General features: G+C 39.4%; 1 protein-coding gene across 1 annotated transcript; it reads right to left on the bottom strand.

The window, feature by feature from the left end:
* Nucleotides 1-7,508: 7,508 nt before the first annotated feature.
* On the bottom strand, nucleotides 7,509-9,035 carry LOC130939808 (uncharacterized). The gene has a single exon (XM_057867882.1). The coding sequence runs from the start codon at nucleotides 9,033-9,035 to the stop codon at nucleotides 7,509-7,511; it is 1,527 nt and encodes a 508-aa protein (XP_057723865.1).
* Nucleotides 9,036-13,854: the final 4,819 nt, after the last annotated feature.

A 13,854-nucleotide genomic window follows, 5' to 3' on the forward strand; every position in this document is an offset into this window, starting at 1 on the left:
GATCATGGGAAGTCACAAAATCAATTGAAAAAGCAAAAATAGAATGAAAAACAGGAAGAAAAATAGCACACCCTGGAGGAAGATCCTGCTGGCGTTTAAACGCCAGTAAGGGTAGCAGTTGGGCGTTTAACGCCCAGTCTAGCACCATTCTGGGCGTTTAACGCCAGAAAGGGGCACCAGACTGGCGTTAAACGCCAGGAAAGGGCAAGAACATGGCGTTAAATGCCGGAAATGGGCACCAGCCCGGCGTTTAACGCCAGAAAGGGGCACCAGACTGGCGTTAAACGCCAGGAAAGGGCAAGAACATGGCGTTAAATGCCGGAAATGGGCACCAGCCCGGCGTTTAACGCCAGAATTGGCAAAGGGTGCATTTTTGCACGCCACCTGGTGCAGGGTTGAATTTTCCTTGACACCTCAGGATCTGTGGACCCCACAGGATCCCCACCTACCCCACCACCCTCTCTTTTCTTCACCCATTCACCAATCACCTCAACCCCTCACCTATCAAATCCCATCCTTCTCTTTACCACTCACATCCATCCTTCATAAAACCCCACCTACCTCACCATTCAAAATTCAAACCACTTTCCCACCCAAACCCACCCATAATGGCCGAACCCTATCCCTCTCTTCACCCCTATATATACCCATCTTCACTCCTTCATTTTCACACACCCTAAACACTACTTCTCCCCCCTTTGGCCGAACCACAAAGCCACCTCCATCTCCTCCATTTCTTCTTCTTCTACTCTCTTCTTTCTTCTTTTGCTCGAGGACGAGCAAACCTTTTAAGTTTGGTGTGGTAAAAGCATTGCTTTTTGTTTTTCCATAACCATTTATGGCATCCAAGGCCAGAGAAACCTCTAGAAAGAGGAAAGGGAAGGCAAAAGCTTCCACCTCCGAGTCATTGGAGATGGAGAGATTCATCTCAAGGGTGCATCAAGACCACCTCTATGAAGTTGTGGCCTTGAAGAAGGTGATCCCCGAGATCCCTTTCAAACTCAAAAAGGGTCAACTTTGATCAAAGGTTGGACCAAGTCCTCATAAACATTTGTGAAGAGGGCGCTCAATGGAAGAGAAACTCAAGAGGGAAGCCGTTTCAACTGAGAAGGCATGACCTCAAGCCCATCACTAAGAAAAGGATGGAACAAAAAGAGATCCTACTCATCATGAAATCCCTGAGATGCCTCAAGGGATGCACTTTCCTCCACAAAACTATTGGGAGCAAATCAACACCTCCCTAGGAGAACTGAGTTCCAACATGGGACAACTAAGGGTGGAGCATCAAGAACATTCCATCCTCCTCCATGAAATTAGAGAAGATCAAAGAATCATGAGAGAGGAGCAACAAAGGCAAGGAAGAGATATTGAAGAGCTCAAGCACTCCATAAGACCTTCAAGAGGAAGAACAAGCCACCATCACTAAGGTGGACCCGTTCTTTAATCTCCTTGTTCTTTATTTTCCTGTTTTTTGAAAATTATGCTTATGTTTATCTATGTTTGTGTCTTGTGATCATTAGTGTCTTAGTGTCTATGCCTTAAAGTTATGAATGTCCTATGAATCCATCACCTTTCTTAAATGAAAAATGTTTTTATTACAAAAGAACAAGAAGTACATGATTTCAAATTTATCCTTAAAACTAGCTTAATTATTTTGATGTGGTGACAATACTTTTTGTTTTCTGAATGTATGCTTGAACAGTGCATATGTCTTTTGAATTTGTTGTTCATGAATGTTAAAATTGTTGGCTCTTGAAAGAATGATGAAAAAGGAGACATGTTACTGAGGATCTGAAAAATCATAAAAATGATTCTTGAAGCAAGAAAAAGCAGTGAATACAAAAAAAAAGGGGAGCAGAAGCGAAAAAAATAGAGACGAAAAAAGAAAGAGAAAAAGAAAGAAAAAGAAAGAAATAAAGTTGTGATCCAAGGCAAAAAGAGTGTGCTTAAGAACCCTGGACACCTCTAATTGGGGACTCTAGCAAAGCTGAATCACAATCTGAAAAGGTTCACCCAATTATGTGTCTGTGGCATGTATGTATCCGGTGGTAATACTGGAAGACAGAGTGCTTTGGGCCACGGCCAAGACTCATAAAGTAGCTGTGTTCAAGAATCATCATACTTAACTAGGAGAATCAATAACACTATCTGGATTCTGAGTTCCTAAAGAAGCCAATCATTCTGAATTTCAAAGGATAAAGTGAGATGCCAAAACTGTTCGGAGGCAAAAAGCTACTAGTCCCGCTCATCTAATTGGAGCTAAGTTTCATTGATAATTTGGAGTCTATAGTATATTCTCTTCTTTTTTTATCTTATTTGATTTTCAGTTGCTTGGGGACAAGCAACAATTTAAGTTTGGTGTTGTGATGAGCGGATAATTTGTACGCTTTTTGGCATTATTTTTAGTATGTTTTTAGTATGTTTCAGTTAGTTTTTAGTATATTTTTATTAGTTTTTAGTTAAAATTCACTTTTCTGGACTTTACTATGAGTTTGTGTGTTTTTCTGTGATTTCAGGTATTTTTTGGCTGAAATTGAGGGACCTGAGCAAAAATCTGATTCAGAGACTGAAATGGACTGCAGATGCTGTTGGATTCTGACCTTCCTGCACTCGAAGTGGATTATCTGGAACTACAGAAGCCCAATTGGCGCGCTCTCAACGGCGTTGGAAAGTAGACATCCTGGGCTTTCCAGCAATATATGATAGTCCATACTTGCCCAAGATTTGATGGCTCAAACCGGCGTTCAAAGTCACCTTCAGAATTCCCAGCGTTAAACGCCCAAACTGGCACAAGAATGGGAGTTAAACGCCCAAACTGGCACAAAAGCTGGCGTTTAACTCCAAGAGAAGTCTCTACACGAAAATGCTTCAATGCTCAGCCCAAACACACACCAAGTGGGCCCGGAAGTGGATTTTTATGTCATTTACTCATCTTTGTAATTCTTAAGCTACTAGTTCCCTATAAGTAGGACCTTTTACTATTGTATTTGGCATCTTGGGACGTCTAGTTCTTAGATCATTTGGGGGCTGGCCTCACGGCCATGCCTAGACCTTGTTCTTATGTATTTTCAATGGTGGAGTTTCTACACACCATAGATTAAGGTGTGGAGCTCTACTGTACCTCGAGTATTAATGCAATTACTATTGTTCGTCTATTCAATTCAGCTTGTTCTTATTCCAAGATATTCATTCGTACTCAAGAACTTGATGAATGTGATGATTATGTGACGCTCATCATCATTCTCACTTATGAACAAGTGACTGACAACCACTTCTATTCTACAAGCAAACAAGGCTCTAATGTTTATCTCTTGGATTCTTTAACCGGAATCTTCGTGGTATAAGCTAGAATTGATGGCGGCATTCAAGAGAATCCGGAAGGTCTAAACCTTGTCTGTGGTATTCTGAGTAGGATTCAATGATTGAATGACTGTGACGAGCTTCAAACTCGCGATTGTGGGGCGTTAGTGACAGACGCAAAAGAATCACTGGATTCTATTCCGACATGATCGAGAACCGACAGCTGGATAGCCGTGTCGTGACAGGGTGCGTTGAACATTTCCACTGAGAGGATGGGAGGTAGCCACTGACAACGGTGAAACCCTTGCATACAGCTTACCATGGAAAGGAGTAAGAAGGATTGGATGAAGACAGTAGGAAAGCAAAGAGACGGAAGGGACAAAGCATCTTCATACGCTTATCTGAAGTTCTCACCAATGAATTACATAAGTATCTCTATCTTTATCTTTATGTTTTATTCATCATCTATACCCATTTGAGTCTGCCTGACTAAGATTTACAAGGTGACCATAGCTTGCTTCATACCAACAATCTCTGTGGGATCGACCCTTACTCGCGTAAGGTTTATTACTTGGACGACCCAGTACACTTGCTGGTTAGTAGTGCGAAGTTGTGATAAAGAGTTGAGATTGCAATTGTGCGTACCATGTTGATGGCACCATTGATGATCACAATTTCGTGCACCAGACACCATTTTCACGTTCTTTATGAAAAAAAGTCTCTTGATATTATATTTTGTGTTTCATTGTAGGTATAGCTTTATGTCTCGATTTGTCATTCACGACATGTCAACCAAAGTCTCTTTTTCCCTTTTAGCTTAGGTAGACTTCTTTATCCTTACTGTTGTCTCTGTAGTTGATAAATAATACGCTAAGATTTTTCGTAGACATCATAGACTCTGTGTGAGTCAGGAGGACGATAGGAATTATGAGAATGTAGTGGTTGATGATGACGAGAGCGTGTGTTTTTCCCCTTTGGTTGAGTCATAGCGTCCTTTCTTTTACGCCTATGACTGCTTTTTTACCAAGTTAGATATTTCTCTGATTTTGAAATCAATGTTTTATAGTCTTGTAATGTTGTCCCTACCTAGTGACAACTAAACTCTTGGGCCCCTTTGAAGATATACCAGCTCCTATGTCGGGAGCTGGATGTCTGACCTTCTCTAAAGGATTTCTTCTATCTTTTTGTGTTGACATAACACTTTTGTTCTTCCAAAAAATTGGGTTGGATTTCTTTCCGAGTTGTTCAAGGTAGGAAGGTTTTCTCTATTTTTGATGAGTCCTTTCACGACTTCAAAAATTATTTCTTCAAAATACGAGCTGTAGAGGGGATCCGGCCTTTCTTTATGGATAAAAACGATGAGTCTTGTTTTCCTTCGTACTGGGAAGAGAATCCCGTGGTATCTAAGTATAGTGTAAATGCCTTAGACGAGCTTGAAAAGGGTATGGTAAACGTGTTGGAAGAGTGCTAGGGCTGAGCTCCTCACTTGGACACCAAGAGGTTCTTAGGGGACCCCGATCAGCTTTGGTCCAAACTAGGTAGTTTTTTTACCTTTAGCTTTATGAATTTTAGTTTCATTTTGTTAATTAATATGTTTTTTTTCTTTTCTTTGTAGAAAAAATGGCTCCAAAGTCCGCAGCAATGAAGCAACTGCGCCAAACTAAAAAGAGTGTCGTGGCACGTGGTATTTAACAAAAAGAAGCCGAGTGCTTCTACCTGACCTTCTCCAAAGAAGGCGTACTTGGGTCCTACAGGTCCTAAGATGGTTATCCTCATCCCATCTTCTCAGCTTACGACTCCTGAATCTCTTTCAGAGAGTGTTGGGGTCCGTCCTTCTCGTTCTTCCTCGGAGCATCCTTAAAAAGGCAAAAGACTGCTGAGAAGGGAAGTATATACGACAAGGGGTTTAATTCTCTTACATGGAATGAGAAAAGTATCCTCCCTCATAGTCATGTCAGTATGGATGATCTAGCTCTCCAACACCACCTTCAAACCTTGGCCCGAGGTAGAATTCAGGTGGCAGGGGTATGTGTGGCCCTGGCTAGGGAGTTGGAGAAGACTATTCTCAATGCTACCCATAGTTCTTTGGTGGCAGCTCAAGCTAAGGTGGAGAAGCTGAAGGAGATAAATAGGGATTTGGAGGAGGAGAGGACCGGGCTAAGGTCTGACTTGGAGAAGACTCGGACCAGGGTAAAAGAAAAAAGGCGGAGGTGACTGCGGCTATAGTGGCGGGGGTAAAGAAGAAGGCGGAAGAAAGCTACATCCGGGTTTACGGGGAAAAGATTGATATTCAAGAAGAGTTGGAAAAGGCCAAAGAAAGATATGCCACACTTGAGGAGTCTGTGGCTGAGGAGATGGATGAAATGTTTGCTAATTTGAAGGCCCATGTCCAAGTCCTCGCCCCTGAGGTCGACCTTTCCCTATTCAGCCAAGACAATATTTTGGTAGATGGAAAGATTTTCCCGGCACCTAATGATGACGAGGAGGAACCTTTTTCTGACCTGAAGTCTTCGGGTGTAGGGGTTGGTCAGACCTCTCAGCCTCCCGAGGTCCTTCCTGAAGTCGTCAGTGCCGAACTCCCTCCTTCGCTTCCTGGTGCCATCCCGTCTGTGCTGGTATCTAAATACGACCCGAACCTCTCTGCTCAAGGCCAGGATGCTGTGACTGGGGATGACCTTAATCCTTTATTAGGTCCTTTGTAATTTTGTCTTGAGTTTTTTGGATAGCCTGACTTGTGGGTCTTTGGTAACTTTTTTTTTGTAATAGCTAATAGTTTTTTTGGACAAACTTACTCTGCTTTTAAGTTGTTAAACAACTTTTAGAATTTAAAGAACCTTCTTTCATTTTTAATAATGATTTTAGGTCTTTTAATAATTGCATTCCGGGTTTAGCTTTTAGCTTGTACGACTGCTTAGTTGGGGATCATTCCTCGGCAACTTCAAATCGTGCTTAAGGTGGTGAGTGTGTATTATATAGGTTCCTTTTTTATAAGTTCTGAAATCCTATAATCGGACTTTGTTAAGTTATTTTTACACTTCTTTTTTGTTCTACCTTGGTTCTAAGGTCGGTTTTCACGAGTTGTTTATATAACTTCTTACATTAACTCGTACCTCGTCGCTTCGTCTTGTCGACCCTTTTAGGTCGAGCAATGATTTTTATGGTTTGTCGAGCTTAAGTTATTGTGCTTTAATAGGAAACTTTTGAAGAAGAAATGGAATTTTATTGGTGAAAAATCCCTTTACATAAATCTACTACTAAGGATTTGGATTATCCTTAGCCCTTGCTATGATGCCTCGTTAAAATCCCTTTAAAAAAACCTTTTTGGGAAAAAATAGTAAGGTTGGGAAAAAGAGTACATGATAAACCCCAATTTTGTGGTTTATCTTGTGTTGAATTTGGTGGATTTTATCAACTTATCTCACATTTATTCAATGAAATAGCATGCTTTTGTAATTCTCCCTAATTTTGTGCTTAAGAGTGAAAACATGCTTTTTAGGCCTTAAAATAGCTAAATCTAATTCACTTTAATTCCATTCGATGCCTTGATATGTTTGTTGAGTGACTTCAGGTTCATAAGGCAAGGATTGGATAGAAAAGGTGAAGAGAAAAACATGCAAAGTGGAGAATTCATGAAGAAATGAGGATTTGCTGAATTGAAGGCCACACGCACGCGTCATCCACGCGTACGCGTGAGGAGGAGATCTGCCAGCAGGGACGGATCCAGAAATGCTATTGTGAGGGGGGCTAATAACATATATAATATTAAAAAATATGTAAATAAATTATAATGTAAGATGCGTTACAAAAATATACCGATAGAGAATATATTTAAAGTACAAAAAAATATGTGTACTTTTTACTAACGAAGTGGTACACGTCGATTCTTCATATAATAAAATTCATCGATAATAGAATCGGTGTCAAATCTTTCAGCAATCTTCTTCTCAATATAAATCAAAAGACAATTAGCAAGAAATTCATCTTCCATTTTCTTTCTAAGTATATTCTTCACAATATTCATAGCTAAAAATGGATCTCTCAGTTGTAGCAGTTGAAACAGGGAGAGTTAATACCAAGCGAATCAAACGATCAATCAAAGGATATGTTAAAGACTTTCATGTCTTCGTTAATTGTTGACATAACTCCGAAATTGTGCACAAGTTAGTTAACTCAACATGATTAGGAACATCAAGTTCATAATGTTGAGCTTACATTCTAATGTGAAATTTCTCTTGGTCACTGAAGTTGCCTGGATAAAATCGTTCTACTAATTCACATACTTTGTTGACACTGAAGAGCTTATAATTTTTTCTGGGATCTAAAGTTGAACTTAAAGTAAGTAATTCCACCATATTATCATTGAGTCTTCCATTAATCTCTTGCAACTGTGTATCAATTACAGCCAGAAATAAATTAACACGGTAATGATGCTCCACTGAAATTTGGTCAACAATTTTGTGAGTTCGGCTGCTTCTAGGAATATGCATTGCATTCATATCAGGAACTTCAACTTCATGTTTCTCACAAAATAATATAACTTCTTTTATGAAAGCTTCCCAACTTGATTCTCTCATTCGTTGGATTAAAGTCTTGGTAGTAGAAACCAGAGTTAAAGTATTCAATATGTCTTGATTTTTTTGTTGTAAAGCTTGACAAAGATCATGACTAACTTCCAAAATATTTCTCATCAAATGCAAAACAAAGACAAATTCAAAGGATGAGATAGCATCATAATCAACACTAGCATCACCACGAGTGGAGAAATTACCTTCTTCACTGCTTTTTTCAAGAACTTCACAAGTAGCATCAAACATGCATAGCAAGCTACGTACAGAATTCAAATGAGACCCCCATATAGTATCTCCAGCTCTTTGCAAAGTAGTAATTTGATTAAGTCCGCTACCTGTCACAATTTGATCATTGGCAATTAAGTTTGCAACATTATTTGCTTGAGCAACCCTTAACTCATCATGACGTTTAGGAGAAACAGTCACAACATTTACAATTAGGGTAAGTTTTGAAAAGAATTGATGAACATAACAAACTTCTTTGGCTGCAGAAACAAGTGCTAATTGTAATCGATGAGCAAGACAATGAATGTAATAAGCAAAATGGCAATCTTTCAAAAATAGAGCTTGCAATCCATTCCATTCACCACGCATATTACTAGCTCCATCATACCCTTGTCCCCTAAGATTTTGAACATCAAGATTATGACGAGAAAGAACTGATGAAATTTCTATTTTCAATGTCAAAGAACACGTATCAGAAACATGTATAAGATCAAAAAATCTTTCTTGAACACAACGGTGCTTGTCTACAAATCTCAAAACCACAGACATTTGTTCTCGCTTTGACTCATCTCTTGCTTTATCAATAATTATACAAAATTTAAAATCACCAATTTCTTCTCGAATTGTTGCACGCACTTTTCTAGCAAAGATATGCAATATATCTTTTTGAACATCGGGAGATATATATTGAGCATTTCCAGGAGCATTTTTAAGGACAACATTATTAACATTCTGATTACATGAAGCTAAAAGCTTAATTAACTCAATAAAATTTTCCCTATTCAAAGATCCAGAACTTTCATCGTCGCCTCTAAATGCACAAGCTTGAAATGCAAGCCATCGAATAGCATCAATAGATGTCTTCAACCTTAAGCGGTTATTTGCAATAGTTTCATCACTATGCCTATCAAGAACTTTGTCTATATGCTTAGAATGAGCCATTAAATCATCAATAGATTTCACATATAAATTATGGGGAGAATTAGGAATAGAACCCTCGTGACATACAAATGCACAATTCACTCCATTGTTTACTTTCTTCCAATTACTAAATCCTAACTCTGAAAATGTATTTTTCCATCATTGCCAGCACCATAATGTTTACTAAACAAGTAGCAAGGCAAACAATAAGCAGCATCTTTTTCTGGTGAATATTCTAACTAACTTGGAAATTTCTTAAACCAAGAAGATTGAAAATATTGACGGTGATTGTTATTACCAGAATTTGGATAACTAATATTTGTTGGTTGGTATGACCCAACTATTATGTATGCTCTACGAATCTTATCACGTTCATTGACATTATACTGCCAAATTAGACGTCGCTTTCCTAGATCCCTTTCTAGTAAAGAGATATCAACATCTCTTTCTAATCTTGCAACTTTGGCTTCATGTTGATGTGTATTTTGAGTAAGATTAAAAAGGTCTCTTACTTGAACTTCTTCTGAAATAAGATTAGAGGGTTGACTTGTTTGAACTCCAACATTATAAGCAGCTTTTCTCTTAAAAATTGCATCAATTTTACTTTGCTTTCTCATCATAAAATGTTCTAGTTTCTTTTTACCTGAAAAAAAATTCAAATAATTATATACTCACATGAATAAATAAAGTCTAAATATTTTTTATTAATTAAACATCAATAATAAATTAATAATATTTTTTTACTAAGTCACTATCAATTTTACTAAAAATAAAAAATAAAAAACTACTAGACAAATTAATAATATACACAGTCACACAGTACATATATATCAACAAGAACAATAGAATTTGCATAGTAACTAGTTAAGATATATAATAAGAAATTTAAAATGAAAAATATATAATAAAATGTACCTTGTATGTAGTTGTACCGTTGTGAGACAGTGGTCAGTCAGTGGAGTAGAGGGAATCGCGCGTGGCTATGGGCTATGGTTTCAATTTCAAAAGGAATCCTAAACATCAAAAGCCAAAAGGAAGAAAGGTAATCTAGTGTTTCTGTCTAGCCAATTTAGGGATTTACAAAAATTTTAAAAATTATTATATTTTATGGGTTGGGCTTCTTAAATTTTACTACTAATTTTTTTTTGTAAAAACCTGGGGGGCCCAGGCCTCCACTTGCCCCCCATGTATCCGTCCCTGTCTGCCAGTGACGCGCACACGTCACCCACGCATACGCGTGAGTGAGGAATTTGACAGCGATGCGCACACGTCATCCACGCGCACGCGTCACGCTGATTACGTGACCTCATTAAAATGAAATCACTGGAGGATATTTCTGAGCTTTCCAGGCCTAAATCCAACTAATTTTTTAGGCTATTTGATGTAGAACTCAAGATAGGTCAAAGAGGGAGTAATTAGTTTAGCTTAGGACCATGCTTTAGGTAGTTTCTAGAGAGAGAAGCTCCCTCTTCTCTCTAGAATTAGGTTAGAATTAGGTTAATTTTCCTATTAGATCTAGGTTTAATTTCTTGTTTCCATCTTTTTTTTTTTACAATTTCTTCTTCCTACATCTTTGTTCATTCAGTTTATGGTGTTAATTTTCCTTTTATGTCACTTTTATGTTTATGAGCACTCTTGTTACTTTGATTTTTATTTAATGCAATTTATGTTTTATGTTCCTTTATTATTTAATTGAGTTGGTATTCTTACTTTTCTTGCATTGGGTAGCAGTAGAATTTATTCTTCCTTGCAATTTATCATGCTTTGCTTCTATACCTTCCAAGTGTTTGAGAAAATGCTTGGTTGGATGTTAAAGTAGCTTTTTGAGCATTCTTGGCTTGGAAAGAGAAACTAAGTGCTCTTGAGTCATTAATACCCAACTTATGTTAATGATCTAGTGTTGTTAGTTAATATTGTTTCCATTTACTCTAATCTCTTGCTAATTCAATTAGTAAGTTGATTAGGACTTTTGGATTGAGATTAACTAGTCTTATTTGACTTTCTCTCATGTGAAGATAACATTGTGATGACCTCAATTCACTACCCCCTTTTTTTCTTTAAAACTTAGTGAATGAGTTCTTTTGACAAGCGCACCAAAATTATCGCCAAGTAATAACCCACAGAGGAGTGGGATCGTATCCACAGAGATTGGCAAACTCAAGCAGTTTTAATTGATTAGTGAATTAGTCAAGCAGATCAATGATAGTGTGAAGTGCAGAATTGTAAATGGCATAAATGTAAATGACTAGAATATAAAGAAAAGCATTAAAGTGCAGGAATGGAAATTGCAGAATATAAATTGCTGAATCATAAATGACTTGAATGTAAATGGGAATGGGGAATTGCTGAAAGTAAAGTTGAGCTATAAAGAAATGGATAGATGAGAATGGGGAATTCATTGAGATTGGGAGATATTGCCTCTTTGGATCAAATCTAGTTTGATCTCCTTCAATCATGCAACTCACTGACCTCTTGGCAATCATGATTGATTGAGCCCCAATCCCTTGGTGACTCAATCTCTCAGATCTTGATCAATAGCCAATTCCTTGGTCTAATTGCTCATGAAGAGAGATATACTTGGTCCCTAATTATACGACACACCCTTGTAGATCCAGGTAGAGGGGGGATTATATGTCACGTATTCCATCATCAAAACCCAAATTCTCTTCAAGTGTGAGAAGGGATTTCAAGCATGGTTTCATGTTTCCTTTCCCAAGGTTCCCATGAAACCCAATTGCATTCAATCTCTTTCCCAAGATGATTGAATACTAAGCATTAAGCACAAAATTCCTCCTAGAAAATCAAGAGAAGATGAAGAGAAGAAGAATTTCACTATTATCAATCCATCAAGTACAACAGAGCTCCCTCTCTCAATGAGAGGGAAGTTAGCTACTCATAGCTTAGAAAGTACTCAAAAGTGGAATGTAAAAGTGGATCTAGAACTAACTGCTTAACCCCTTCTTCAGTACTCTTTTGGGGTATATATACTACTCCTAGTAAAATAAAAGAATTACAAAAGTGAAAAAGGGAAAATTACATTTTGGAGGGAAAGAAAGCGCTCAATAAACGTGACCCCTTAGCTAGCGTTTGGCTGGCACTTCTCAGGCGTGTCACGTGCCCTTCAAAATGGCTTGGCGTGCCACGCTCAATCCCTCAAGTGGCACGCTCGTCCCTCTTTCAACCTTGGCGTGCCACGCCTTCGAGCTCAAATGGCACGCCATAGTGACATTCTTGTGTTGGCGTGCCACGCCTTCGAGCTCAAGTGGCACGCTTTTTGATTTCTCCACTTTTTTTGCTTCTGGAAATTTGAACTGGCGTGCCACGCCCTTGTTGTGTGCTTGGCTGAGTTCTCTGGAAAGTTGCACTAGCGTGCCATGCCCTTGTTAGGTGAATGGCCCCTCTGCTTGGCGTGCCACGCCACGAACTCAAGTGGCACGCCCCAATGCTTCTCTTGCCTCTGAATGGCATTGGCGTGCCACGCCTTGTTGCTCAAGTGGCACGCCTATGTGACGAATAGTGATTGGCGTGCCACGCCTTCGAGCTCAAGTGGCACGCCTCATGTAATTGGCCTCTTTCACCCTTTTTGGAAAGTTATACCAGCGTGCCACGCCTGAAGGTTGGCGTGCCACGCCCATGATCTTGTGTTGTTCCAGTAAGTGGCGTGCCACGCCTTGACCTTCAAGTGGCACGCCAAAGTGAGTTTTTGGGACTGGCGTGCCACGCCTTCGACGCTAAGTGGCACGCCCTGATCTTACTTGTGATGTCTGGCGTGCCACGCTTGGATGCTCAAGCGGCACGCTAAAGTGAGGTTGAGAGGTTGGCATGCCACGCCTTCGACTTCAAGTAGCACGCCCAGTTTTCTCTTGCCTTCAGCCCCTTCTCTGGATCATTGTACCAGCGTGCCACACCATGTTGCTCAAGTGGCACGCCCATATATTTGTTCATTCTTCAAGCTTGGCGTGCCACGCTTGGATCTTCAAGTGGCACGCCAAAGTGACTCTCTAGCTCCTGGCGTGCCACGCCTTCGACTTCAAGTGGCACGCCCATAGTGGTTGATGGATCCGACGTGCCACGCCCTTCTTGTGTTTCTCCTTTTTGCTCTCTGGAATTTATTACTAGCGTGCCACGCCCAGTCCTTGGCGTGCCACGCCCACATGCATGCTTGGATCTCCCTTCTGGAATTTAGTACTGGCGTACCACGGTTAGCTCCTGGCGTGCCACGCCAGTGCATTTTTGTGGCGTCTACCCTCAAGTGACACGCCAGTTTCACACGCCCAGCTTCTTGCTTGTCTTCTACCCATTTTTGATATTTTTTCACCTACAATTTAGCACAACTCATCTTCAAAGTAGTGTACCATAATATTCATCAAATAATGCATGAATTGTACTGATCAAATGAGATTTGTGCTCTTTTATGGTCTTTTTATGCAAGAAAGAAAGGTAAATGATGCAAGTCATCACAACACCAAACTTAAGTTTTGCTTATCCCAAGCAAATCAATGCGAGTACTTTTATATATTAAGGCCTTGGCTTTAAAAGATTTCAATACAACTAAGAGTGAAACTAAGTGTCTAACACATGTATGAATGTTTCAATTGCCATGGAAAGCTCTTGGATCCTTGAGGCTCACTCAGGTATAGGCCTTAGGGGTCCTTTCTATTGATTGTCACCTTGAAGTAGTAAATGTTGTTTTGTTTTCTTGACCACGACTCTAAGTGTTTTGTCTCAAGACAACCCTTTAATTAGGCTTTCAATTAGCACTCCCAAACCAGTTGGTTTTAGGGTACTAGGTGTTGAGACACCCCTAAGAACTTACTTGCCTAGGTCTCTTCTTGACACA

The sequence above is a fragment of the Arachis stenosperma genome, chromosome 7 (genome assembly GCF_014773155.1).
Source record: "Arachis stenosperma cultivar V10309 chromosome 7, arast.V10309.gnm1.PFL2, whole genome shotgun sequence".
NCBI classification, from domain to species: Eukaryota; Viridiplantae; Streptophyta; class Magnoliopsida; order Fabales; family Fabaceae; genus Arachis; species Arachis stenosperma.